This window comes from Electrona antarctica, assembly GCF_951216825.1.
Source record: "Electrona antarctica genome assembly, chromosome: 10".
NCBI lineage: Eukaryota > Metazoa > Chordata > Actinopteri > Myctophiformes > Myctophidae > Electrona > Electrona antarctica.
Genome location: NC_136791.1, coordinates 35,762,963 through 35,789,018, shown reverse-complemented (window position 1 = coordinate 35,789,018; position 26,056 = coordinate 35,762,963). Strand labels below are relative to the sequence as shown.

Below are 26,056 nucleotides of genomic sequence, written 5' to 3'. Positions count from 1 at the left end.
CAGTAGAGTGGCTGCTTGGGAAGTGGAAGGTTCCCAGTTCGATCCCGGTCTAGTGTTAGTGTCGAAGTGTCTGAACCCCAAATTGCTCCCGATGAACATGTGTTGCCTTGAATGGGTCTAATAGTAATGCAAACTTATGTAAAGCGCCTTGGATAAGGCACTATATAAATGCACCATTTACCATTTACTACCTAGATTTGGGGTCCCATCCAATGCCGAGACTCTGAGGGGGGTGTTTCTAATTCCTGAGATGACAGTACTGTAGGAAGCAATTTGTTTAGACGGGTGCACGTTATGTGTCTGATGTGAAACACTTGTTAGTCAATGCTGTATGTTGTCTGATTCTTGGATTCTACAACCATACAGTTGAACCACAATCGTCGTCTCTCTCTACCAACCACAAACCGACCGCAGAGCATCATCATCACACTTTCAACACCACACTCAATTGATACACTAATGTGATAGGCCTTGTTGTCAGCTTACACTGTCTACACAATGATGCAAGATGTTTGTTTCATAAATTTGATTTATACTCCCGGTTTGAATGTAAGATGGAGAGACGCGACTTCGCCCTAAAGGCCACGCATCCACCTGGCGGCAGACTGCTGGGCGAGCGCTTGAGTGTACACTACAGGGTTTGATGAGGTCCCAGGCCTTCATTTTCAGGCCTGTTGAGAACTGTAGTGTTCACTAGCTGCCGGGCGCGGCTCCACTTTGGGGTGGGCCCGTCTAAAATTTGAATGGACAGGTATCAGTCAAAAGGGAGACATCGAAGAGGAAGGACGGGTGGGGAACAATCAACATATCAGCTCCATATATTGAGATCTAAGGGTTTGAGGTCAGATGTAAGGTGCTGGCCGGCTCCATATATGCAGATCTAGGTGATGATCCATCTCCATGTATGGCTCTCCAGGGTTTGATGAGGTCAGTGTCGTGATCTTCATATGGAGATGGCCATATATGGAGCATGTCACAAGGCCTGTCGGACTAACGGCCATATATGGTGGCGTGACGTGTCACGAGGCGTGAGGGACTGACGGCCATATATGGAAGTGTGACGCAGGTTTTCATAGTAATATGCGACCTACAGTCGCAATCAATGCACTGAATGGGACATTATCATGTTTAATGTCTCAGTAGCCGTCTACTGACCTACCGAGATCTCAGTAGCTGCATTCTGTGCGTTGATCACGGCTACTGTTGGGGAGGCATACGTTAGTCCGACATACGTGGCCGGTTAAGACTCACCCGTGGCTTCCACGTGCGATTAGAGTTCGGTTTAAAGTTAGGGTTAGTAATGACGGATTCGCCACGGCAACTCGCTCGCTTTAGCACGCTCGGTCAAAACAATAGCCGTCATCAACGCACAGAATGCAGCTACTGAGATCTTGGTGGGTAGACGGCTATACTCTGAGACCATTCAATGGTCTGATTAAATGTGATAATGTCACATTCAGTGCATTGATGGCATTCAAACCGGGTGATTTATCTCAACCTGCACCCCCAGGGTTCCCAACAGTGCAGGCTTGGCCACCTTTTTTTTATTTATTTTGTATCCAATTTTGTAACCCATTTTTTCACCCAGTGTCAATTATCTAATGTAATCCTGGGCACTACACTTCCTCTGCCAACCTGGGGGGGGGACCTTGACATACTGTAGTAACACATTCCATGCAGCAAAATATAATTTTCATTGTATTCAGGAATTTTATTTGGACTATCACCTGAGCTGGTGTCACCTGAGCTTAACCACGTGAACCCTATAGCGTCCCTATTCTGGGGCAAACATTGGGCGAAAACAGCAGATCTACAAGCTCACAATGTGCCACAATGCGAAGTTGATTTTTTTTTAAAGAGCATGGATGACATGGACATAAAGATGGAAATATGACATTTCTGTTTCATCCAGCTGTTTTTATTCAGATGAATGGGTACTCTCTCGTGGGTGAACCTAAACCCCGCCCGGGCTCGGCACATGAAGGTTTACCCATGTACCACTTTGAAAGCTGTAGCCGAGCACTGGACATTATGAGAGCATCTCACATTAAGGAGATAGTTCAGATTTTTTTTAACTTAAGCTGTATGAAATACTTGCCATTAATATAGTGGTTGCAACTGTATTAATTCCCGTGGTGGAAGTTCTGCTCTGGTTTTGGTCAATATTAAGTAGTTCCGGTCATTTTGTGGGGAGCACTGGGGCCACGCAGTGAAAGTAAATTAATTCACAAAACTAACGTCATTTGTATTGTTGACCTATTTCTAAAATATTAGTGCAACTTTCGTTCAACTTTGACCCCTCTATCACATGGAACTATTTTTTGGGCGTAGTGATATGGACACAAAAAACATAGTTCTGTGTGATAGAGGGGTAAAAAATGAACAAAAGTTGCACTAATATTTTAGAAATAGGTCAACAATACAAATGACGTTAGTTTTGTGGATTAATTTACTTTTACTGCGTCATTTACTTTTACTGCGTGCCCCCCACAAAATGACCGGAACTACTTAATATTTCACCAAAACCAGAGCAGAACTCCCACCACGGGACTCAGGCAATCAATTAATACAGTTGCAACCACTATGTTAATGGCAAGGATTTCATACAGCTTAAGTTAAAACAAATCTGAACTATCCCTTTAAATGAGGGCTGGAGATGTGGCATCATGTGCAGATGAATACAGTTAAAACTCACTCAGCCCAAACCAACTCACTGACCCAGAAATAAACTGTCAGGCGGTTACGCCGCCTTCAACACCTCTGCATTCATCTATTTTATGTTTTTATAATCGCTGTTCTAATACCAAGCTGAAGAGGAAAAAGGAACAATACCGTAATGGGAAAGTAAAAGAGAGGAGGAGGGAGCCAGACAGGGAGGTCTACATATATGTATCTACAGTATGCCTGTGTATTAGTCAAATACTCAGTAATTAATTCATTTAACTCTTGAGTGTACAAATAGATAAATAAACACAGAGGATTTTACTGGGTTGTGTACTTTGCACAGTCCAAGCGGAGGTGATCATGCTGAGTGGTGCTCAGCAACTCCAACACGACCAGTGTCTGTTAAACGTGTGAAGTGGATGGTCCACCTACTGTCGTCTCACCCTGTTCATGTTGAACTTTGAGTTGAATTGGATATGTGTAAAACTAAAATATATAATGAAATCATACATTGAATGAAACAATGAAATTGTGCTAGAATGCATTCCTCTGTATTAACCTCAGAAAAGGTTGAGTTGGCTCAGAGCTATGCATGTGTGCAAGATAATCTAAAAGATACATGGGAAATTATAGTTGCTGACTAGTGAACAGCTTCATGTACCGATATATTGAAATCATGATGTCTTTTGGGGTTGTTTACAAGGGGGATTTATTATACCTGTTATCTGTAGTATTTGTGTTTTGTATCTTTTCAATTCATTTTTATTGTTCTCTCATTACACCCAGTATTATTGTTATTTTGTTGTTGTATTGTTGTATTATGTCTCTCCAGCTTTTTATTAAACAGAAAATGCATTTTCAGAAACTGAAACCGGGATACCCATTTTATCCAATCAGGATAGAGAACGCAGTCAGGATACAGATTAAACAAGTGGAATTGTAAGTAATGACACAAAGAAATGAGCAGACAAAATTGGAACTTGAATATTAAATATAAAATACAGCTCATAAATAGCTACTCTCTCCTGATTGGTCTGACATTTTGTCACCTACCTGAAAATGTTAGTTTTAGGTGTATTTTTATGTTAGTTTTATTAAAGGGACAGGGAGACCCCTGTTACCGAACACACACGCTATAGCAATGATCATCAGAATATAGTCATTTAACAAAAAACTTTTTGTTTTAACCAAAAACTATCACTTACACAACCTTTAACACAGTCTTTGTGGAACATGTCCCTGTTTTTACGAAATAAACCCTTCTTGATTCTTGATCCCCGAAATGCCTCCACAACGTCCCTGGTTTAATTCCTGAATATATGCCCTCGTGTTCCTGTCTTTGTACTATCATACAGTATTTAAAAATACTGCAAAATAAAAACACGTGACGGAACAGGAAAAAGCAGTAATACTGCAAAAACTGTCTGACTGATGTATTAAAGATTAAACGGTGAAGACAAAGAATTGAATGACACAGTCTGGCTTAACGTAGGACGACATCTTACAATGTTCATAGTGCAATGTCCTGGAACTGAATTAAGGTGAAAAACTGAATGGAATTTAACAAAAGACTCCAGGTCTCTGGAGAGACCTAAGGAGTTGTCCTGGTTGTTAAATATTTAGATAGTTATTTGTTTGCACATCGTCATGAAAGTCAGATATTGCAATACCTATCCCTATTTTTTTTAACTTTATAATTTTTATCCCACGATTTTGTAACCCATTTTTCACCCCTGTGTCAATTATCTAATGTGATCCTGGTCTCTACACCCCCTCCGCCAACCTGGGGAGAGCAACGGACTTGAACTTGGCTTCCTTCATGCATGAGTGTCCAAGTCGCTCCTTTACACCTGACAGGGAGGAGTTTCCCTGATTGGACGTGGAGAACACGTTATTCCAACCAGTTCCTTTCCCCTCCATCAGGCTGGCCAGGGGGAGGCAGTTTAGAGACCAGGATTACTGCATGTTTTTTGTGAGGGTACCTACCCTATAGGGACACGGGGGGAGAACATGCAAACTCCACACAGAAAGGCCCTTTTGCCAACCCCACCTCGGGTATGGGAGGAGAGGACACGCCGCCAGCGCCCACAGCGTCCCGAGCGGGAAACAAACCCAGGACCTTCTAGCTATGAGGCGACAGCGTGCCACCATCCTTATTTTTTTTTAATGCTTTTCGAGAGTTCACTGACTGCGACACGTTGTGAGCTTGTAGATCGGCTATTTTTTAAGTATATGGTGGGGGGTTAAACACCACTGCTTACCCCATCCATCCCCATCCACAACACCTGTTTACATCAAATTGTTCTCTGGAATTCAGTGCGATATTCAGCCTGATTCAACCGCATGGAAGCACCTTAACGCATGTTCGCCAACCTTAATCCGATCGTTGTTTCCGCATGTCGGTCCTATGGTGTGTGCGCACCCCGACTGTACTGCACATACTGTACACTCACTGTCATTAGATTTCTTCATCTTTATTAATTATTTTCCATTTCTTTTTTCTGCTTCCTTAAATCTAAGATGTCAATAAAACTGCCTCGGAGGAGATGGAGAGAGAGGAACAGTGTCAATAACTCAAAGACTGCTGAGTCATGTTACCATGGTTAGAATAGGTAGCAGTGTTCTGTTGAGACCAAAAATCTCTCTCTCTCTCTCTCTCTCTCTCTCGCACGCACGCACGCACGCACGCACGCACGCACGCACGCACGCACGCACACACACACACACACACACACACAATCTCACAATCTCACAAACTTGAGCAGGCACACACACAGAAACTTGAGCACGCAGGCAGGCAGGCAGGCAGACAGACAGACAGACAGACAGACAGACAGACAGAGACAGACAGACAGACAGACAGACATGGTAACTACAGTATGTGCCTTCTGGTTTATTTACTGTATACTCTTCTTTTTATAATGACATTTAGCGATGGGCATAAGTGCATTTTAATTCCATTTGGCGCGCTCTTGTGGCTGAGTGATTTTGAACACTACGCATACTGCGTCTCGCACACAAGATAACCCGACGGCAAACAGCAAACTCACTATTGCTGTATCCAGGAGACACACGCTATTTTTGATAATGCTATATTGATAAGGCCACATTGCGAACAACAAAAGGATAGAAAATCAACCACAGAACTGCAGTTTACTGTGGTGGTTAGCATCATATGAGCATCAATCTTAACCACTTTAACCATAAGTATGCAGTATGCACCCCATGGGGTGCAGGGTGCAGTACTTAGTATACTTTGGCTATTCATGAATAGCAGCTCTACAAGCTCATAATGCACCACTTTGTGACTAGCAGCTCTACAAGCTCATAGTGCACCACTTTGTGACTAGCAGCTCTACAAGCACATAGTGCACCACTTTGTGACTAGCAGCTCTACAAGCTCATAGTGCACCACTTTGTGACTAGCAGCTCTACAAGCACATAGTGCACCACTTTGTGACTAGCAGCTCTACAAGATCATAGTGCACCCCTTTGTGACTAGCAGCTCTACAAGCACATAGTGCACCACTTTGTGACTAGCAGCTCTACAAGCACATAGTGCACCACTTTGTGACTAGCAGCTCTACAAGCTCATAGTGCACCACTTTGTGACTAGCAGCTCTACAAGCACATAGTGCACCACTTTGTGACTAGCAGCTCTACAAGCTCATAGTGCACCACTTTGTGACTAGCAGCTCTACAAGCACATAGTGCACCACTTTGTGACTAGCAGCTCTACAAGATCATAGTGCACCACTTTGTGACTAGCAGCTCTACAAGCACATAGTGCACCACTTTGTGACTAGCAGCTCTACAAGCTCATAGTGCACCACTTTGTGACTAGCAGCTCTACAAGCACATAGTGCACCACTTTGTGACATGCTACTATGAGCTGTAGAGCTGAAATGTTTGTTGAAAGAAAAATATTACGTTGAAAATGTTTGGAAGGTTTCGAATAATTTAGTATTTTTCTTGATATGCACTTCTCTTCTGGGGTCCCTGGCACAAAACATTTTCAGATGGAGGTCCGTGTCCAAATACATATTAATATAATAATATTATTATATATTATATAATAATATTATTATAATATTATAATATAGGAGTCCTTGACATGGACATGTTTAAGAACCATTGCTTTACTGGACCAATACACAAATGGTACAAGATGAGGGTCTCTCTGTTCAGCCAGAGTCATTATAACCTTGTGTATGTTGTGTGCATACGGTCACGTCAGCCTCTCATCCTTCTAAACAAGCCACAACACATTCCACGTTCACGGCATGACCGAAAAAAACACATTTCCCGCAAGTCAAACAACATGATTATTTGTATCCGTCCGGTGTGAATGCAGCTTTAAAATAACTCACGGTTGGACAAACAACAACAAATCATCAGGAAGAGAGAGTTTTTTTTTCTTTTTTTTTTTACTTTTGACAGTTGGGTCAGTTAATTAACTATGAAAGGTACTGTAAACAACAGAGTGATCAATTATTTTAGCTTCCTTATTTATGTGCATCACTCTATGCAAATGACACTCTGCAATGCATGTTGGTAGTTGGAGTAATATAGTCGAACACATTCCAATGGAACATGACTGAATGATAAGGATTACATACTGTTTTCTGGTCATAGGGCACAAATTTAAAATATGAATACACTTTCCCCTACACATAGTGTTAACTTTGAGTGACTTGAGATGAGCTTCTTCCAGTGGTGAAATTTACCTTCTAAAACGGTTAGTCCCTAATACTTGATTCTGATTGGCTGGTTACCGTCACGTGACCATTGTAAATTTCACCGATAACCCACACCTTCAATCACTTTATATCATTCCCAGCTGATTCCGCATCTCTGTAGCTGTACTGGGGAAGGGGAGCGCTTTGATTGCCTTACGAACCCACGCCGTGAGTGCGTCTAAGCACCGCCCGGCTCATATGACTGTGAATGTGTGGCTCCAGGCAGCCCTGTAAAGACTTCAAGCGCTATTCTCCCGTCACATAGCCTACTTGCCGAGCAAAACAAGGAAGTGATGTGGCTCGCTCTGGTGGCGCAAAGCGTAGCTACTTTTGTGAATTTAATAGTTATTAGGTTAATATTGCTATATGTTTGTAACCGTTTTAGAAAAGCAATAAGCCACTCGAGGCCCCAGCTTACCGGGTATTTTACAATGGCCCCCAGCCATTGTAAAATACCCGGTAACCTGAGACCTCTCGTGGCTTATTGCTTAATTTAAGGTGTTACTTGCTGACTGATTTGTTTTATTTTTAATATCGTTTTTATTTATGCATTCATTCACTCAGAAATAAACCCCATTCGGTTAATTTTTGTGTGGCATCCACGTTCTTCATATGCGTGTGTGTGTGTGTGTGTGTGTGGGGGGGGGATTACATGCACAAATCTGTGTGCACAACAACTACTTTATCAGTTCAGTGGTTTGATATTAGTGACAGACAGACAGACAGACAGACAGACAGACAGACAATACAGACAATACAGAGAACAAACCTCTTATCCTTCCCTATTAGGGTTATATTCAGAAAAACACAATAGAGCACGCACATCCATCCACTAACTAAACGCCAGGTACCGGGTCGAGGTTAATAATAGAAAAAATATAAGGTCCGCACACTGGAATAAGCTCCAAAGCTTAAAATATGTATTAGATAATTGACACTGAAAATGGGTTGCAAAATTGGGGTTGCAAAATTGTGTAAATGTAATTTAAATTACATTGAAATGTAATTAAATGTATTGGGGTTCCTTACACCATAGTGGACATGATGTTTTGAGCCTCCCGGCTCTTCGTCAGACAATATTCAGAACAAAATTCAAGACAGAATACATAGGCCTGTGATCATACTACTGAATGTCTCACTAGTACTCAGAAAAGTACTCAGTAAAGCTTCATAAAAACACAAGTGGCATCCTGACAAGACAGAGGAAGAGATACTGATCTAGTAAGTCTCAAATTGTGCAAAGATCACACATTCGCATGCAACCTTTCCCTCATTACATACAGCTTAATACACACATACAAAAGTAACATGCATAAGCGCGTGCACACACTAAACTGTTGCAGGGTAAATGAGCTGTGCAAATGTGTCATTGTTGCAGGAATGACCATGCACTTTATCTCTCACACACACTCCTTTCAGGTTGTCTCCTACATAGTAAAATGGTTCTGTGTACGTAGAACCAATTGGACCCATTTGTACACTCTTCTGCATTCAAATAAAACTAGATTTTACTGGGTATAGATCTGTGTATCTGTGATACTGCAACATACATGTGTGAAGAAATGTATTTCCTGTCCTGGCTTAAGGGGGGAGGGGGGGTCTTGTGTGTAGTGTGACTGTGACTCTGTGAGTGTCTGTCGGTCAGATTTCTGTCTCCTTTTTTCTTCATACACGGATTGTATCGTTATTTCTTTATCATGATGATCAACGCCGGTCAGATGGAACAATGCAAATGCGCTGTTGTGTTATGGGAGGTGGGCAGGCGGGCAGCAACACTAAGCGCGTCACAACAGCCACCGTCCACCGTCCCTCTGCGAACTCGGCTAGCCGAGTTGGAACGATACACAGCGTCTGACAAAAAAACACTCCTAATTAGGCGTTCTGTTCAAGAAGAGTACGTTACTACAAAAGCAGGTGTTACATAAAGGTACATATCTCCAGAATGGAAGATGGTAAAATCAAAAATAGTTTTTTAAATTGGAGTGGACAAGTTACGCTTTCCTTTGAGGTATGCTGTGTGATTTTCGCTATAAGAGAACATTTACTGTGGGCCTCAGAAAAGGTCCTTCGTTAGCACCACAAGGCTAGCTCTGCCCGAAATGGCTAGCAAGAAATGTGTTAAGGCCAATACTAACCATAATCAATCAGAAATCAGGCAGTTTGGAAAATGAATAAAGTATTCATACTCCAGTTTTAGCTGATAAGGTGACCCCTGAAACTGGTTAGTAAAAACAGAGAGATGTGTTTGGGTGAGTGGTGAGTTGCTTACCACCAACGTGATGTCATTGTTGTAGTTTTTAACTTATCACTTAAAGGTGTAGTGAAATGAAAAATACGTTTTTCACACTTTTAGACCATATCCGTGGTCATCATATGGGCATACCTAACAATGGATGCCAAAAAATGGGCAAATTCTAATTTTTGTGTTTTTATATCAAAAGTCCATAAAAACATTTGTTTAATTACTTCCTGAACACGAAAACGTGCTGGCGTGATGACGTGTCGAGGCCCACATCAATAAAAGCCAATAAAAATGAAGCTCACCAGTTCCCATTGCTTCATTGTCCTTCATTGTACTCCGTTTTTAATCTCATTCAAGATGACATCCAGACAGTGTATTACTCATTTTAAGCCCCAGACAGAGATCACCGTCAAGTTCAAGTTCATGGTCAAGTGCCCCAGACGGAGATTGATAAATGGGACGGAGATTAATGATATCAAAACCGATCGCATCGCTCCACAGCCTAGGAGCGATTGTTGCCCAATCCTCTGTGTTGCACAACAGTGACACGTCATCGAAAATGTTCCCTGCCTGTTTAGCGGACGAAAACTAAAATCTTAAAACGTTCATAACTCGCGATCTAAATCATCCCGTCTAATTATGAAAAAAGATCCTGTGTTAGACGGCGCTCCGCGGTCCAGTCGCTAGTCGCGATAGATTTATTCTTACCTCCCGTTGTTGTCGATCGACTCTAGGGTGGTGTGGCTATTGTTAGCTGCTACACACACATTCACAACAACTTCCGGTGCGCCAGTAAAAGTGGTCCGGGCGCTATAAATTATGGGCACATTTTATTAATGGATTAAATAGGTCCGGGCCCTCAAGGTGTTAATCATCACACTAAAATATGTATATAGGTTGTGTATAGGTTAGAGATAATCCCCTGGCTTTGCCCCACGTCTTTCTGTCACTTTGTTTACAAACGTGAGAGGACTTGGGGCCTGCGGCGCTCTGATTGGTTCAGATACTTCAGAACCAGCGTTTCAAGCTGAAACTTCAAAATAAAATGCCCACCATTTCCGTTTCACTACACCTTTAAAACTGGAGTATGATAGGCCTTAACATGTTCTATCAAAGGTACGTGTGCATTAGCTGTAAGGGCCAGGAGAGCTATTGTAGCCCATCGGAGGGCTGGGCGGGAGACCACGTTTGTCTGCTCCGAAACTCTTCCCCTCTGCTTCACTTATTCAACCAAGCAAATTGTCACTCAGACCCTCTGACTCACACACACATCTTCTCTAAGATCTATCTCCTTGAAGTGTTGTGCCAAGACAAACAATCTGTCTCTCTGTCAATCTCTCCTCTTAGTACAGCGGCTTATACCCCAATACAAGAGGTATTGTGCACTTTTTCAAAAAAGCATGAAACTTCTACCATAGTTAGATGATATCATGAGGTGTATTTTCAGATGTGGAGTCAAGTCAGATTTGACCCCTGAGGCCCGGTAGAGGTCAAATTCTAAATGGCTGCCGAAAATATTGAAAAATGCTTAACTTTGGAACCAAACACAGTAGAAGAACATTTAAGGTGTCATTTCCCACTAATTTTTGGGTGCCCAGTCAGTTGGTGATACTGAGATCAATAGAATTCAAGAAAATGCATTTATTTTAAGGTCAAGGTAAAAAATATCTAAAAAAAGACAATAAATATTTATTTAATTGTATCCATGTTCCCCATAATGTTCTTCTATACCTTTGTACTTTCTGTTATTATTAACTGTGATGTGGTTATTTAATTTTTATCTAGGATCAGAACTACCACCAGGTCCAGGTGGCCCTCTATCAGTAGCTAATTACATTAGAGTTGTCAGTAGGGTGGGTGACATGATGAGTAGCCTAGGCTAACATTACAGTCTGCAGGAGAGACAACTTCTGGCAGGAACATTCTGACATGGATATTCTGACAAACCTCTAACAGGTAAAGTGATTGAATAATTGAACAATATTATTAGTAATCTTCTGAATGTTGTTAAAATTAGTAATTTGTGAGCTAAGTCAGTTGAATGATTGAACACAGTATAGACTTCAGTTTTGCAATGTAAAGGATATCACATCTCTTGATAGCTACAGGTGTACTGTACTTAATAATTCTTGAAACCAAACTTAGCTTGCTAGCTAGCTAGCTAGCTGTTTGTTAGCCAGCTTAGCTCAACTTTGCTCAACAGCCAGCCAGGCTTTAACACTTATGTTAATACATTTTTGATTGAGACCGTGGAGACAGATGTGCCTTTTCTCTTGGTATGTTGGCTATAGTGCTCCACCTCCTTATATTGGACACTGCACCTGCCCATCACTGTCACGGATCATTACAGCCACCCTCCGTACAAAGGAATTCACTGTGCCCCAAGCACATGGTCCTGTGAGACCTCCCAACCTCCTGGCTTCTACAACTGCAACAGAAGAGGAGTATGCGTGGCTCAGAAAAGTCAAGACAGCTGTTGAGACGTCAACCATTGATGGCATGATATCGTGGTCTGCCTACCATGCTGATTCTCAGCAAGCTGTCATCCCACCTGCAGCAATCAATGCACTGTTGCCTCTGTTTCTTGACAATGCACATTCAGTAGCAATGATTCGCCACTCTATGGACATCATCAGAAGAGCAGTTCAACATGTGAACCCTGGTCAGATTCCTGTCGTTGCTGCTGACCAACCACTGTTTGCTCTTGCTAAACAAGTGCAATGGACTTGGCCAGACACCCATGGAGAAGATCAATTTGTGATTATGTTCGGTGGTCTACACATCGAAATGGCCATGTTGAAGACGCTGGGTGATTGGCTTGAAGACAGTGGCTGGACCAATGCCCTGGTCCAGGCTGACATTGCAAGTTCGGGCACTGCCAATTCCTTCATACATGCTAACCATGTCACCAAGACCCGTCATGCACACCAGGTCACGGCTGCAAGCCTCTATACACTCCTACAACAAGCTTACAATGCCGAATGCATATCTGATGATGCCATGCCACCTGACAGTGTATCTTTTGAGGAGTGGTGTATTCAGCGAGCAAAGGCCAGTGTTCACTTTGACTACTGGTACAAGACCTTGTCATTGGAGCTCCTCCTACTACGGTATATCAGGTCCATTCGAGAAGGCAACTTCCAGCTCTACGTGGAAAGCCTAACACAGGTCGTGCACTGGATGTTTGCCCTAGATCATACGCACTACAGCAGGTGGCTGCCCGTGCACATCCGGGACATGATGGCTCTTAAGGACAGACACCCAGATGTCCTTGCAGAGTTCATGTCAGGACATTTTGTGGTGCACAAAACCACCAACAAATTCTCTGCTATGGCAATCGACCAGTGCCATGAACAGAATAATGCTATGGTGAAAGGTTCTGGGGGGGCAATTGGATTGACTGGGAATCCAGGAGCACTGAGACGCTGGATGGTAGCTGGGCCAGAGATTGCAAGGATCACTAAAGAGTTTGAAGAACAGGCAACAAAGCAACAGTGTGAACCTAGTGACTCAAGACACCATGAGCAGCAACCTGCAGTACAAGCCAAATTCCTGAAGGAGGTCCAAGCACTCGTGACAGTGCTGCAAGAGATGGGAAATCCCTTTCTAGAACACAGCCAGGATCTTCTAGTCATTGACACAAGAGACATTGTGGATACCCAAATAGCTGACACTGTAAGAAGAATTGATACCCTTGGTGAGGAGCAGTACACCAAGTTTGTGACTGAAAGGCTGGAAAAGTGTACAACACCTATCACACATCCTCTTCCAAATAATAAGTTGCCACTGTTCAGCAGGCCACCTGTCAAGGTCAAATCAAAAGAGAAGGCACAACTTGCTGCACTGAAGAGTGACTGTGGTCTTTTTTCAAGGCTGTACATCTCGTGTCAAACAAGAGATGGAGACATCGAGAATTTATTTTCCCATGAAAACCAGGCAGCACCCCCAGCTCTGTCAAGTGGAGGAAAACTTCGGTTAAAGCTGATCTGCTTCGCTGCCTGGAGTCAAGTCTGCCCGAAAACAACAGTGTTCCCAAGGCTGATGCAGTTATTCTAGATGGTGCAGTTGTGGTTCAAATGCTGAAACCAAATACATCAAGAACATTCCAAGAGTATGGAGAAACTGTTTTTGCGCCTTACATCTCTGCTCAACTTGATGTAAGCTCCCGTGTTGACCTCGTCTGGGATGTATACCTATCTGCCAGTCTGAAAGCCTCAACAAGAGAGAAAAGGGGGAAGGGCGTGAGGAAAAGAGTGGCTCCCCTCAATATGATGCCCAAGAACTGGCAGGACTTCCTTCGATGTGATGGAAACAAAACAGAGTTGTTTTCTTTCCTGTCACGAGAAGCCATTCGTCTGCCTGTCGCACAAGGCAAGGAACTGTATGCAACAGATGGAAGTGGAGTCCTCTGCTCTCCTGCTGACTCATGTGTGGCCTGCCTTGCCCCATGTCTGCAAGAGGAGGCTGACACTCGGCTACTTCTGCATGTGGCAGATGCTGTGCAGAAGGGTTGTAAGAAGGTCACCATACGTACAGTTGATACAGATGTGGTTGTATTGGCAGTGGCTTCTTTTAGCAAAATGGCTCCTGATGAGCTCTGGGTTGCCTTTGGTGTTGGGCCAAGCTTCCGATACATTGCTATTCACCAAATCGTTGCCACAATGACTCCTGCCAAGTGCCTGACTCTCCCTGTCTTCCACGCTTTCACTGGGTGTGACACTGTGTCTGCATTTGCTGGCAGAGGGAAGAAGACAGCCTGGGAGACATGGAAGTCTTTCCCAGAGGTCACTGGTGCTCTGCAGGAACTCCTGGCCATGCCAAGTGAGGTCAGTGAAGGATCAAGGTCACTGATAGAGCGATTTGTGGTGCTGATGTACGACCGAACGAGTGACTGTATGGAGGTAAATGATGCTAGGAAACACCTTTTCTCACAGAAGTCCAGGACTTTGGAGAACATCCCTCCAACCCAGGCATCCCTTAAAGAGCACATCACACGGACTTGCTTTCAGGCCAACCTGTGGAACCAGTCACTGGTCTTGGATCCAAAGATACCAGAGCCATCTGACTGGGGTTGGACAAAATAATCCACTGGGTGGCAGCCATTCTGGACAGCTCTCCCTGAAGCAGCAAAATCTTGCCATGAGCTGATCCGGTGTAACTGCCAGAAAGGGTGCACTGGACGGTGCACGTGTGTCAAAGCTGCACTTGCATGTACTGATCTGTGTTTTTGTTCGGGAGACTGTGTTAGGGTTTAGTTCTCATCCGAGAACCCTCTAAGGCGAGGATCTGGGGAGGGGAGTCAGCCAGGGGGCGCCACCCAATACTATACTTAGACAGATAGACGGTTAAGACATTTCAGTACGGTATTTCCATTACGTGATCCTGATATGAAAGAACACTAAGCATGGTCCGTTCGCCGTATCTCCATCCACTGATTGTTTCTGATTGTTTTTTTTGTTTTGTTAAGCAACCTTTGGTTCAATTGCAGGTGCTGTATTAATATAAGTTATTATCACAATTATTATTGTCATCATAATTTTTTTTATTTTTTATCACTTGTTACTTTCATTATTTGGGAAATAAACCACCCTTTTGCACCTTTCGCTTCCCTTTGTCCGTATAATTTGACCTTGACATTGATCTGAAGGTATTTTCTTGAATTCTATTGATCTCAAAAGTATCACCAACTGACTGGGCACTTAAAAATTAGTGGGAAATGACACCTTAAATGTTCTTCTACAGTGTTTGGTTCCAAAGTTAAGCATTTTTCAATATTTTCGGCAGCCATTTAGAATTTGACCTCTCCCGGGCCTCAGAGGTCAAATCAGACTTGACTCCACATCTGAAAATACACCTCATGGTATCATCTAACTATGGTAAAAGTTTCATGCTTTTTTGAAAAAGTGCACAATTTTTTGGTAATCCGCTGTACTATCTCTCTCTCTCTCTCTCTTTCTCTCTCTCTGATCACAAGTTCTAACAAGGCCAAAATGAAACCATGTTGGCAGGATCAGATAATCTTGACATGCCATAAATTTTACAATGTCGTTTATCATTTTTATTTGCTTTATATACGGATGATGAAATAAAAGCCTGATATTCTTGGAGGCACACTTACAGTGTTGCAAGTCGTGCGGTTAAGTATACTGGGAGCTGATGGTAGGTGTGGCGCTTCACCTCAGCATGCATTCCGTCTCCCAGGAGTCTAGCGCATTGTAACGGGGACAGACTCCCACATGTTACCGGCTGATACCGACAATAAGCCACTCCCGACATATATACAGGTATTTGGGGCCTGGCCAAGTCATTGTCTTGGAGGTGCAACCAACCAGCATCAATATCACTTTTGTGAGACGGATCACATAGTGATGACACCCAAAGTGAGTTTGAAAACATGACCAACGACAAAAAACTCCCATACCTATTGGGGGGAAATACAACATTGTGTGAATACAGGCCGCAGCAGGATTTGTGAACTGCTGCGATAAAAGGTTAGCCAATGGAATACAACCACTCTTACGGACTACCTCCTGTTGAGTAGACCTCTAGACTAAAGGTGGCCTTACACTAGCCGATAATCGGGCATTTTTGACGCTCGGGGGGTGCCCGACCGCTCAAAGCGCGATCGGGATCGGCCCGATCAACATCAAGAATGTTTGATATTTGCTCTGCCCCGCTCCGATTATCCTGTAGTGTGTGGTGCTATCAGATTTCAGATTGGAAAAAAATCGGCTAGTGTAAGGCCACCTTTACTGTACATCTAAACAGGGCTCCTACTTTTACACACATTTTAAATGTGAGACTTTTTTCTTTTGTATACTATCTAAATAGTTTTGAGGACATATGCTGGCTGCTATTTATCCCAAAAGGACTGCAAAAGATTGGTGCTATTTGTTTCAAAAAGCTTTTTACCCTGTACATACAGTATAACATGTATATCTGTTATAATGATGCAATGTGGCATAGCTCTGTTTACTCAATGCTGTACCCCCTCCAACTGTATATACTTCCTGTAAAACTGTTTTATTATATTTTTGACACTTGCTTTGGCAATGTAAACGTATGTTTTCTCAAGCCAATAAAGCTCCTTTGAATTGAATTGAATTGAATTGAATTGATAATTTGTTCTGTCCAAGTGCAGAACTAAATGGTTGAATGTCATAGAGCAGGGATTAGTTTTTTAAGCTCTCGAGACACAACAAGGTTCCAAGCCAGAAGCACCTTTATTTGCACCTGAAACACACTCTCGTGACTGATTCCTTTCCCCTATTCGCATTCTAGGGTGTGATGCCAGTCACTGTAAATTATAGCAGTGGATGGTATAAAAGTTGTAGAAGTTACGCTGGTAAGAATTTGATCTACTGTATGAATTTTTACCAAATCGGCATATTGTGCTGACCCGTAGAGCATGTTTTCGGGTCACGTCGGCAATCAGGTAATCTAATCTGCCTTTCCATACTTGAAAACAAACAACACTTCACGCAGGTCTATAAACTAAAAATACATCAGTTTCAGTTCAGTTTATTTTATTTATAGTACAAAATCACCCCAGGGGGTCTCTGTGCACTTTACAGCATTTATACAAAACAAATCAAACACAAATAGCAATAAAAACATAGTAAAACATGGTAAAATGTGCATAGAAACTAAGCGGAACTGTAATGTATAGAAAAAAGGTGTGTTTTTAGCCTTGACTTAAAAATTTCCAGGGAGTGTGAATTTCTGACATCCTGAGGGAGAGCGTTCCAGAGACAGGGGGCACGGTGTGTGAAAGCTCTGCCCCCAACCGTTATTTTATTATGTGTTGTGACTGTGAGTTTTCCAGCATCCTGAGAGCGTAGTGGTCTTGGGGGGATGTATATATTTATTAAACTGGACATGTAAGGTGGTGCGAGTCCATTTAAGGTTTTATAGGTCAGGAGGAGTATCTTGAAGTCGGCTCTGGCCTGTATGGGTAGCCAGTGAAGTTCTATTAGTGTTGGTGTGATGTGGTCAAATTTCTTTTTTCTGGTGAGTACTCTAGCTGCTGCGTTTTGTACTAATCTGAGGCCATTTGTTGCTGTTGATGGTAAACCGGAGAAGAGGGCATTGCAGTAGTCTATTCTTGAGGTGATGAAGGCGTGGACCAGGGTTTCGGCGTCGGGAAGTGAGAGTATTGGACGGATTCTAGCAACGTTGCGCAGATGGAAGAAGGCAGATTTTGTAATGCTTTTTATGTGGTGTGTGAAAGATAAAGATGTGTCAAAAATGACTCCTAGATTTCGGACTGTTGGTTTGTGGGTTATTGGGCAGCCATCGAGGTTAAGGGTTATGTTATTGAACAGATGAGTATGCTATGTTATTGAACATCGCATGGATGCACCTGGGACGTATCCTCAGTGATGTATCCTGAGGTCAACGGGGTTTCGGATATATAATACCCCTCCCTCCTCACTTGATCAAATTCCGACTTACGTCCCAGTAGCTACCCTCGATCAGTCCATCAGGGAATGAGCAAGGCCACACAATCCGTTGCTCCGGAACTACTCTGCCGGGACTGGGAGAACCAGATTCTGGCGTGTGGAAGGACTAGGCTAGGAGGGGCCCGGACTCCTGTCTATATATATATATAAATTGATATATATATAAATAAAAGGAGTTAAAAGAGAAGTGTTTATTGTGTCCCATCTAGTCCTCTAAAGGTGCGTTCAGACTTGGATGGTTAGAGCGGCGAGATTACATACAAAGTCAATGCAAAAAGTTGCGCGAGTGCCGCAAACGGGCGCGGTGCGACCTGACGCAGCACAAACGGGACGAACCGAGGCGAATATTTAAATTCAAGTCTGAACGCACCTTTAGAGGACTAGATGGGACACAATAAACACTTCTCTTTTAACTCCTTTTATTTATATATATATCAATTTATATATATATATATATATATATATATATATATATATATATATATATATATATATATTAGCTGAGGGTGTATGAGTTGAGTGATAAGAGACGTGGGCTTCTGGATAGAAATTAAACAGACCATGACTGTGACCAGCTAAACTGATGCAAGTCGGCCGGCCTCCGATGAGAAGCTGCTACCATCAAACTAGCAAGGTTCTGAAACTCTAACAGCAGTAAGATGGTGAAATTGTGGCTGCTATCTCAACACCATACCATTAGTTTCTATGCTGTGTGGATATTACAGAGAAAGCTGACAATATTCTACATGCCCATACAGGGCCTGTCAAGTCATCACTTAGAACACTAGAACAGTATACCGGCCCAGCCAGTCAAACTCTTAACGAAAGAACACAGTCAACCTGCGCATGCACGCACGCACGCACGCAAGACACACACACACTCACACACTCACACACTCACACACACACACACACACACACACACACACACACACACACACACACACACACACACACACACACACACACACACACACACACACACACACACACTTTAGCTTTTGCTTTCCTTAGGTAGGCCTACTTGTTACAGAGAGGGAGAACTTTCTGTTAAAAGCTTGTTACTTAACAGAAAATATTATTTTGATTAATTTCACTTACTACCTCTGGACTAGCAGATGTTTGTGCTGTTTCTGAACAAATGACTGTATGCACACTGTGTCTAAGAAACAACATATGCATGTCCCCAGAGAGTCAAAATTAAAGGAGAGTGGAGGACAGGAGCAGAAAGAGAACAGACAGACATCAACACAAAGAGGACACGTCCATAAACAACACAGAGTGCAGGTGATATTGGCTCTGAATCAGAATTTTATTAAGCTGTCATTCTGAGAACCAAACTGACTACTTAATGTAATTTATTACCTTGGGGTAACGGGTTACATTAATAACCTAGGCACATGTTGAGTGTCAAACGTTGCACTGTCTGACATGTGTCCTACCTCTCTAGTCTATGCAAACTGAGTCTAGGTTTTATCTAGCCAGATTACATTGATGGCTGGTATGAAAATCCATGCCCAAAATTCACTGTGACTGGACCATGCAAAATGCCCATGGTCTGCTTGTCATCTCCACTCAAAATGTCATAAGAAAGATGGAATTTAAAACAGTCATTGTGTTTCATGACTTCTTTCATCTGGCTAATAAAATAATATTGACTTATAATGTCAAGGTTCTAGGTTCTTGCATTTGTATATGGATTAAAGATTAGATGGATTTGCATTTGTTTTGTAGTCAGTTTACCTAAATGCATTTTAGGCCACCTCTGAGGATAGTTTGGGTGATTTCTCCAATGCATCTTGGGTGTATTTACACTGGGGTTTTATGCATTTTAACTCTGTTTACAGTCCAATCATCCAACACCCATTGGTGCCAGGTAGAAAGGGGGGGAACCGCTATTGTCTCCCTCACTGTTTCTTTTACGGGAATTAAGTTTGGCTGTTGGCCCGTTTTGTTGCTGTTTTCAGCACTGTTCATTGGGACACAAACACAATGCTGTTGTTTTGTAGATGGGCTGTATTAAGACTTCTAGCTTCCATTAAAACAAGATCTCTAGTAATGGCATGCCCACCCCTGTCCAATCTTTAGCTATGGATAGTTAGTTAGCTACGAATCTAGGTATGCAGTTGTTTATGATTGCCCCTCGCTCTGTATTAAACATGAATACAGATATGTCAATTCTATTCTGGCTGAGCAGGGTTAATACTTAGCATACATTTAGCCAAACATTATCCTGCTCAATCAGCTGTTGCCAAGCTGTTATTGGACAACTACCTGGCAATTCCCCTGCCTGCAGTCCCTCTCGGGTATGGTAACAGAAATGATAATGTGTACTACTGAAATTCTTGTATTGTATTTTTGCATACTATTATACTATATGTATAATCCATATAGTATGTGTTGTGATTGCCATACATTCCTTGTGTTTATTGTGTTTTCGATAATAATGTATTATTGTTTGTAAAGTCTTGCATACTGCATTGTGCACAAGTTAGTAAGTAAGCCTTACTGAGCCATGAGGCCCATAGTGCAGGAGCCTATCTCCTGTTTCTGTAGCGTGAGGCAGCTTGATGTACAAATACAACTCCTGGACATGATGTACAAGTACACCCCCTGGACATGATGCTAGTATGTCGCAGGGACTTACCCCCAATCCAACTCTTGATGCTGAGTGCCAAGCAGGGAGGCACTGGGTCCCATTTTTCAGAGTCGACATACCATTGGTCTGACTGTCATTAGACCGACAACCTACCTCAAACCCTATCCTATTCCTAACCCTAACCGCAAGCATGGACCAACGCATGTCGGACCAACACATGTTCGGGAGCGACGGGTGATTTCCGCTCTGACCACAAGGCCACTCTGACCACAAGTAAAAAATAAGAAAAAGGCTGCACACTCGTAGCCACGATGCTGTATATTTATTGACAAGAATCCAACGTTTCGACCTAGGAGGTCGTCTTCAGGGAGACTCTGACCACAAGGCCACTGAGCTGTGCATTAGTGGCATGATTGGCATCCAGCATAAATATATCGAGTATAAATTAGGCTGTAGCTGTATGTATCAAAATGTGGTACCGAACGACACTGAATTTTTCGGTACCCAGCCCAAGCTGAGATTTGTCTACTTTGGAGGGGACATGAGCAGGACGTTGTCTACAGCAGAATGATTTACATTGCGCTCTGTATGCAGATGTTTTCGTAAATACTTGGGGTTGTGTACAGGTCACTGTGCAATATGACATCCATAATGTCTGGCAATTGCTGATTCAGCCTAGCAATATGGACACATCCAATCAAATATATTTTTCTTGACCAAATACCTCAATATTGATATTGAAACGACATTGTGGGGATAATTGGTGCTTTCACAAAATATTTAAATAAATAATCATGTAATGCCTGCAACTAAGAGGGAAAGGCACATAATAGAACAGGCAGAAAATTCCATTGCAGCCTTTAAAAACCAGGAAAAGACAACACATCATAATATTACGACATCCAAAATCATAAAGCAACCTAGCCTGAAATATATATATAATCTGATCTCTAATTTGCAGATGTTCAAATGGCTCACTGAAGACAAAACATTGACTGCCTGACAAAATCACCTGAGTTTCCTTTTTTTATCTTTTAGTTTCATCCCAATAATCAATGGTCAAGAATAGAATAGAATACATATAAACAGACTTGCAAAACAATCAAAGTCCAGACTTTGCTACCATAACAAGCCCAGGAATATCCCACAGTGCAGTCTTGACAGATTTATGGCAAGGGGAACACATTGGGAGCTGCCCTTTCTTTTCTCATATTCTCTCCCTCATTCACAACTTGGTATTTGACGCGACAACATGAAATCAAATGCTGTGGAAATCAGCTGTTTTCATTAAAGCATCAGAACAACTTCCTGTAGTATAAAACCAGGTGGTAGTATGATACATGCAATAGTCAGTAATTGATGGAGTTTGAATTAACACAAATTCAAGCAATCTTCACTTGTAATCTTCAATCTCATTAGTTAAATATATAATTTCAAATCATTTGGCACTTAGATTTAGGCATTATACTAGTATGGATATTAAGTATTATGGTATTTTCTAATAAACTTTTTTAGATAATAGGCTATAATATCTTATCTGATATCAGTCTTCTGCGTAGGTCAGACATGCACTGATTTCTCAAGTGCCAAATACAATGACACCAGCTGCTGAAGCCGATGGAATGGCATGATGCTGAAGCTCTAAGTCATGGCTCCCCAATTGCTGTGGAATGTATTATGTTGGTGATTGAGAGTGAGTGTTGGGATTGATGTCATAACATTATGAAAATGTACAGGTCCTACTACAACAACACTCACATCCAAAACTGGTTTTCAGCGTACCTTCCAACCAGCTACCATTTAGTCGTAGCTCTCTCTATCGTTAATGGACCTGATGGCCTCATCAATAATGTATTCAAAGTGTCTACTTCAGCTGCTTCAGGTAGCAAAGACATGAGCTGCTTCCAAGTGTGACTCCTATGTGTGTGTACATGCGTGTGTGTGTGTGTGTGTGTGTGTGTGTGTGTGTGTGTGTGTGTGTGTGTGTGTGTGTGTGTGTGTGTGTGTGTGTGTGTGTGTGTGTGTGTGTGTGTGTGTGTGTGTGTGTGTGTGTGTGTGTGTGTGTGTGTGTGTGTGTGTGTGTGTCCACAGGTGAAATCAGATGTGAAGAGGTCACAGAATAGTCAACAGAATAATAAATATCATTATCTTTTACGGTATATCTTTTACAGTATGTAATTCATGGATTATATCTCAACCATTTGTGGCTATGCACAACACTAGAGTCTGTATCGATTGGTAAAAGAAAAAAAAACATATATATAAAAAAATAATATATATATTATATATACAGTATATACTATAGATCAAAGTGATTGAACCAACCGACATTGCCCTGCTTAGAGCATTGGTTCCCAAAGTGGGGTCCGGGGACCCCTAGGGGTACTTGAGGGAGTTCCAGGGGGTACCTAGCTCAATAGAGATATAAGGAACCAAATGGACCCTTATGGGTCTGTAACTCAGAGAGTGTACATTTGTACACTCAGAGTTAAATTAACAGCGGTTTTACAATATAAATTGGGGTACCAGAGATAGAAATGCCATTAAATCGGGGGTCCGTAGCATAATACGTGTGAAACTGGCATATGTTTTCAAATGGGGGTCCGTGGCCTAATAAATGTTGATTTGGGGGTCCTTGACACGAAAACGTCTGGGAACCACTGGCTTAGAGACTGCTCTCTCGCTATAGTGGGGCTAAGAAAGTGGTATCAGTTAAGTCCTATATGCACATGTAGGCCTTGTCACGGTCCCTTGGCCTGGCCTACAGGGCCTATGCTGTGTATATGGTACTGCCCTGTGTGTGTTTCTCCCACAGATCATGTGGGCGTCGGCCCACTTCAGACTCCTCATTAGGTGCATTAGGAGCACCTGGCCAGTGCTCCTGGAACCTCTATAAAAGAGGGCTTGCCAGCCATTATCTGGGTCCCTCTCCAGATGACAGCACCCTTCTGTTTGTTTCCCTTTACTGTTTGATTTGCACACTACAACACCCATTCACCATACTAACCACACATCCACACTGACACCACTGATCATACTGACTTCCACATCTCATACATTCTGTAAGCATTCTTTATATTAAGTTAATATTAGTTACCCTTTTGTAAATACACTATTGTTATTTTGAACACTGCTACTGCGTCCTCCTCAATTTGTCATGGCCCAACGGGCCGGGTTATGACAGCCTACCTACAGTGTATATAGAAAGAAACATAAATCAGTGCATATCCTCTGAGAACAGAGGGCCCTGGTGGATATTGTCCATACCAGAGGTTTTGCTGTCTGGGAGTAATCTAAACTTTCCCCAAAGAGCTTATAATGCCATTTCTAAAGGACCGTAATGTTAGTCTTGTTTTTATCCCACTACAGTAGGCTATTTTGATTTTCGAGTCATTTGATTCATTTGAGTATGGAAACACCCATTTCCATAGATTTAAAACTTGCTTCAAATATGTAATCCTACAAAATGAACTTTACTACTTTACTTATATCGTCCCAGTTATTGGTAGTTTTACAACACCTGCATCCTGCCCGGACATTCTTTGCATGGCGTACCATGCAATAGACCATACCTTTTTGCGGTTGTAGATATAATAGAAAATGGAAATATTAGTGTTACAAAGCCATCAACAATAACAATAATAATAATCACAATAATAATGTATGCTGCACAGCAATGGAAGTTGCAACGGTATAAAGCAAAGTCTTGTGTGTGTAACTGTGTATGTATGTCTTGTGACAATATCAAAGCCAGGGAGGCCCAGCCTGAGAATGGTGGGACCAACCATGCAGGTCTTCACTCTTCAGTCACACCCTCTGCACCGCCTATAGTCACTGCCACGGTGCCACCATGCATGTACAGTATACATGGATCCATACTAGGTATTACTGCATGGTCAATTGGACAACTAGCTCAGTGGGCTTGTGGTTAGAGTGCCCGCCCTGAGATTGTGAACGAGGTTTGATTATGATTCCCCGACCAGGTCGTACCAAAGACCTTAGAAATGGGATCCAGTGCCTCCCTACTTGGTACTCAGCATCAAGGGTTGGATTGTGGGTAAGTCCCTGCGACATAGCCTACTAGGCTACTGTCCTGGGAGTGTACTTGTACATCATGGCAGGGGGATGTACTTCAAACCGCTGAATGGCACGCTACAGGACAGACTCGCAGGTGAACCGTCCCACAATTATCTGCATGTGAAATTGTGCATCAATTGAAACGTGCAGCTTTCATTACCAAGTGGTGCTGGAAGCTTAAGGCCATGGAACACAGTATCAGTTGCAGTACTTTCTGTATACTGTGATTGTGCAAGTGTGGACAAGCACATTCTTGCACTGTTGCATACAGACATTTCCCCTTATTTGCAGTTTTCCATGGCATGTTCCCTTTCTCCGACTAACATCCTCTCATTAGCCCTATCCAAACGTGTATATATGTATATATATATATATATATATATATATATATATATATATATATATCGGTGTGTATGTGTGTGTTTGCGTGCGCGCGCGCGTGCGTGTGGGTACCAGGCCAGCTAGCCTATTTGGAAACAGAAATAGAATAGAATTGTGGTGGACGGTCGGGTAGTGAGTGACAGTCCTGATACAGTGAGTGACAACTACGTGCCATGTACATTATTATTACTAGGCCTACTGCTTACCCAGTCTTCGAAGTGTTTGCTGCCATTGTGCAAGATATCTTCAAACTGGATGATGCAGTTGGCCACGAAGTCGTCGTATCCGATGGGCGCGTCATGGAACACAGACAGTTCGATTTTCCTCCCGTCGTAGACCTCGGTGGTGAACTCGTCGTTCCACGCCGGACTGTTGGTCTTCTGCTTGGTGGACGTCTGGCCCACCCTGGAGTCGTCCACGTTCAGAGCTATGTACGTGTCCAGCAGAAACGTCTGCGTCTTCGGACCAACAGCATGTCGAAGGGACCAAGCCGTCGGTTTCAGGTCCAACGCCTCGCAAATCTTGATTTTCAGCAGCCCATTGAACACCACCATGGCGGTGATGCGGACACAGCTGTCCAGATATGGAACACCGTGCTGTAATAAATCCTTCCAGTTTTGGCCAAAATGCGGTCCTTGCTCAGTCACACGGCAACCAATTATAAATGTAACGGTCCAGACAAGCGATGCTTTTATGGCCTTGTCGCTAACGTCACACTATAGTAGCCTATTATAATTTAAAGTCATATTTCTATACAGTCAGACAACGAACACAACACGACATAAACAGTAAATTATGCCAACCCTGTAGCCTGAGCCTTGGTTTGGAAGTGCACCAAAGAAACAAACAGAGCATGCATGCAGTAAACAATAGCAACAGCTTGTCAAAAGAA

At 42.6% G+C, this 26,056-nt stretch overlaps 1 protein-coding gene across 1 annotated transcript in view; it reads right to left on the bottom strand.

The window, feature by feature from the left end:
- The window catches only part of LOC306931282 (protein kinase C epsilon type-like), a gene marked incomplete at its 5' end in the record, with an annotated part of 95,544 nt that extends 69,826 nt beyond the window's left edge, over positions 1 to 25,718 (bottom strand). The window contains one exon of the mRNA XM_079512586.1: positions 25,371 to 25,718. Within this exon, the coding sequence (XP_079368712.1) occupies positions 25,371 to 25,718 (348 nt within the window). The remainder of the gene's footprint in view (positions 1 to 25,370) is intronic.
- Between the last annotated feature and the right edge of the window lie 338 nt (positions 25,719 to 26,056).